Source organism: Bidens hawaiensis, unplaced genomic scaffold (assembly GCF_021521415.1).
Source record: "Bidens hawaiensis isolate Kalapana, Puna unplaced genomic scaffold, B.hawaiensis_p1.1 tig00077115_1, whole genome shotgun sequence".
NCBI classification, from domain to species: domain Eukaryota; kingdom Viridiplantae; phylum Streptophyta; class Magnoliopsida; order Asterales; family Asteraceae; genus Bidens; species Bidens hawaiensis.
Genome location: NW_027503291.1, coordinates 4,224 through 6,522, shown reverse-complemented (window position 1 = coordinate 6,522; position 2,299 = coordinate 4,224). Strand labels below are relative to the sequence as shown.

At 39.6% G+C, this 2,299-nt stretch overlaps 1 protein-coding gene across 1 annotated transcript; it reads right to left on the bottom strand.

Annotated features, from left to right (window-relative positions):
- Positions 1-762: 762 nt before the first annotated feature.
- LOC143606777 (GATA transcription factor 5-like) lies at positions 763-1,783 on the bottom strand. Its single transcript, XM_077082431.1, has 2 exons — positions 1,505-1,783; positions 763-1,425 (listed from the first exon to the last, which is right to left on the bottom strand). Exons 1-2 carry the CDS (start codon positions 1,781-1,783, stop codon positions 778-780), a joined length of 927 nt encoding a protein of 308 aa, XP_076938546.1. The 3' UTR covers positions 763-777.
- Positions 1,784-2,299: the final 516 nt, after the last annotated feature.

The following is a 2,299-nucleotide window of genomic DNA, read 5'->3' as shown; positions in this document are numbered from 1 at the left end:
AATTCGATGGGGTTTTAAATTCCAAATATACCATTCCAACATGTATAGCGTACAATTTGATATAAATTTTATACCTAAATAAATATAAGTTGAGTCAATAAAATAAATAAGTCAGAGTCAATACTACGTATATTTTTATATTACTTTCTTCTATCAGTTTGGTGTTCTGTATAAAAATGAGTTATTATCACACACGATCTTAATAACAAAAAAGTAGAATAAATAAGCAAATAAACTAAAATATGAGCATTTGTATCGAAGTTTAAAGTGAAGAAAGAAGCGAAGTGGCAGAAAGAAAGTTGCATGTGCAATCAACAAAACCCCTGGGCCCACATCTTCTTTTTAAATTTTCTCGTGCGGTGTGAAAGATACTTCCCCCTCCAATCCTCATGACGTCCAAACCTCTTCCCTATTCTCAACCCTTGATCTCCATCCAACGGTTGAGATCACACGATGCATACTAACTTATCACACATCCGTTCCCACACTAACGTTATCAAATTCATAAGTTTCCCACTTTTCAACGGCCTCACGGGTTTTATTAAACTTTCCTAACTAGTCCTTCAACTTTACCACAACATCAACTTGTACCCTTACACTTTTAGCATACAAAAATATAAATAAATACTTCAAAAATAAAAAGCTACAAGAAAGTCTCATAATAATCAGTTATCATAAATAAACCTACCGTTCTGAACCGGATAACTAACTTATTAAACCGGGTTCCTACAAATCCTAAATAACTAAATTCTACTAGTTTCCTACCTAATAATTTCTTCAAAAACTCCTCAACGGAAAAGTTAAACCGCCACCGCCGGCCACCTTTTTCTGCCGCATTTCCAAAACTTTCCGGTGGTTGTTGGAATGAACTTCACTAGAAAACGTCGGGCTACAAGCCGGTCTATATTCGGGTAAAAGCCGGCCCGACTTGTACCGGACTCCACAAGCGTTACACAAAGTCTTGGCTCCGAGCGGACCGGCTCGCCACTGCGGTGTCTTTTGAACCAAACAGTGACTGCACCGGCGTGGCTGAGCCGGCTCAGCTGCGCCGACGGCTACGTTTCTTTTTTTCGGTTTTTTAACCGGCGGTTTTCCGAAAATTGACTCGGCGGTTTGGATGGACTCCGGGAATAACATTAGCCATGTGTTTGAAGTGTACGAGGACGAGGAAGAACTTGACGCCGATGAGTCTGTCGCCGGCGACGACACCAACGACCAGACCCGGCCGACGGTTCGTGAGCGTTTGCTTCTTGCTTTGGTGTGAACCGGTGTGGTTAACGTGGGTTTAGGGTTTACTGTTACGTGGCTTTCCGGTTCAGTTTTTTTCTCCGGCAACTTTCCGGCAGGGCATGTTAAAGAGTACCCGCCGGAGAATGAGTCGTCGACGAAATGAGAAACCCATTCAAGGTCTGCAACGTCATCAGCCTACCACAAAATAATATTTATTTTTGTTCGGAAAATTATAAAAAAAAAATCGAAATTATTTGTCTGTAAAAGACCTTACCGGAAGGCAAAGGTCGTTCTCCGGCAGAGAAAACCCGACGGAGGTGTCGTTAGTTTCGGTTTTAACCGGCGAAAGCTTAACGCTTTTGTCATTATTAACGTCAACAACGACATGGGTTTCATCGTCTTGTTCCTCGAAACCACCGTCGTCGGAGAAATCAAGAAGGCCGTCAACGAAGAAGTCGTCGCCAACAACCGCCGAGAAGTCGCCGTGTGGGTGGTTAGGGTTTGGTTTAACGGCGTTAAAACTGTTTTTCAAGGCGCCTTGAACGCATTCCATGGTGAATTAACGCAAGGAAAAGGAAGAAAGAGAATGATGAAAATGGAGGAGCGATGGTAAATATTATTATGGTGGTACGTTTGGTAAAGCATTGAATGAGAAACAAGTGCTTTTCAAGTGATTTAGAACACCTCAAAAGTATACATACATTATTATACAAAACGCCATTTTTCTTATTTATTTATTGTATTCTTAACTTTTTTTTTTACTTCAAATTTCAATTTGGAATCCATAGCTTTTTTAAAATTTGAATCTGCCAGTATAAGTATAATATAATAATTACTAATTGTATATTATAATCATCATTTGGATAAAATGCCGTTTGTCTCCGTTGGCGTGTATGAATATCATTTTCGGTACCGGTACTGAATTTAATACTGATTTGGTATTATTGGTATCAAGTTTTTAGTTTTTTATATCGATACGTTACTGGTATTTTTTAAATTTTGCACGAAATAACGGTACCGGTACCAAATGTTTCGCATTTTCGGAATCGGGATTTTCGGGAGTGGTACT

Bases quoted from the DNA above. Each gene is read 5' to 3' on its own strand.
- LOC143606777 (XM_077082431.1), bottom strand. From the start codon at position 1,783: ATGGAATGCGTTCAAGGCGCCTTGAAAAACAGTTTTAACGCCGTTAAA. The intron at 1,426-1,504 runs GTAAGGTCTTTT...ATTTTGTGGTAG, and splicing joins AGAACGACCTTTGCCTTCCG to GCTGATGACGTTGCAGACCT.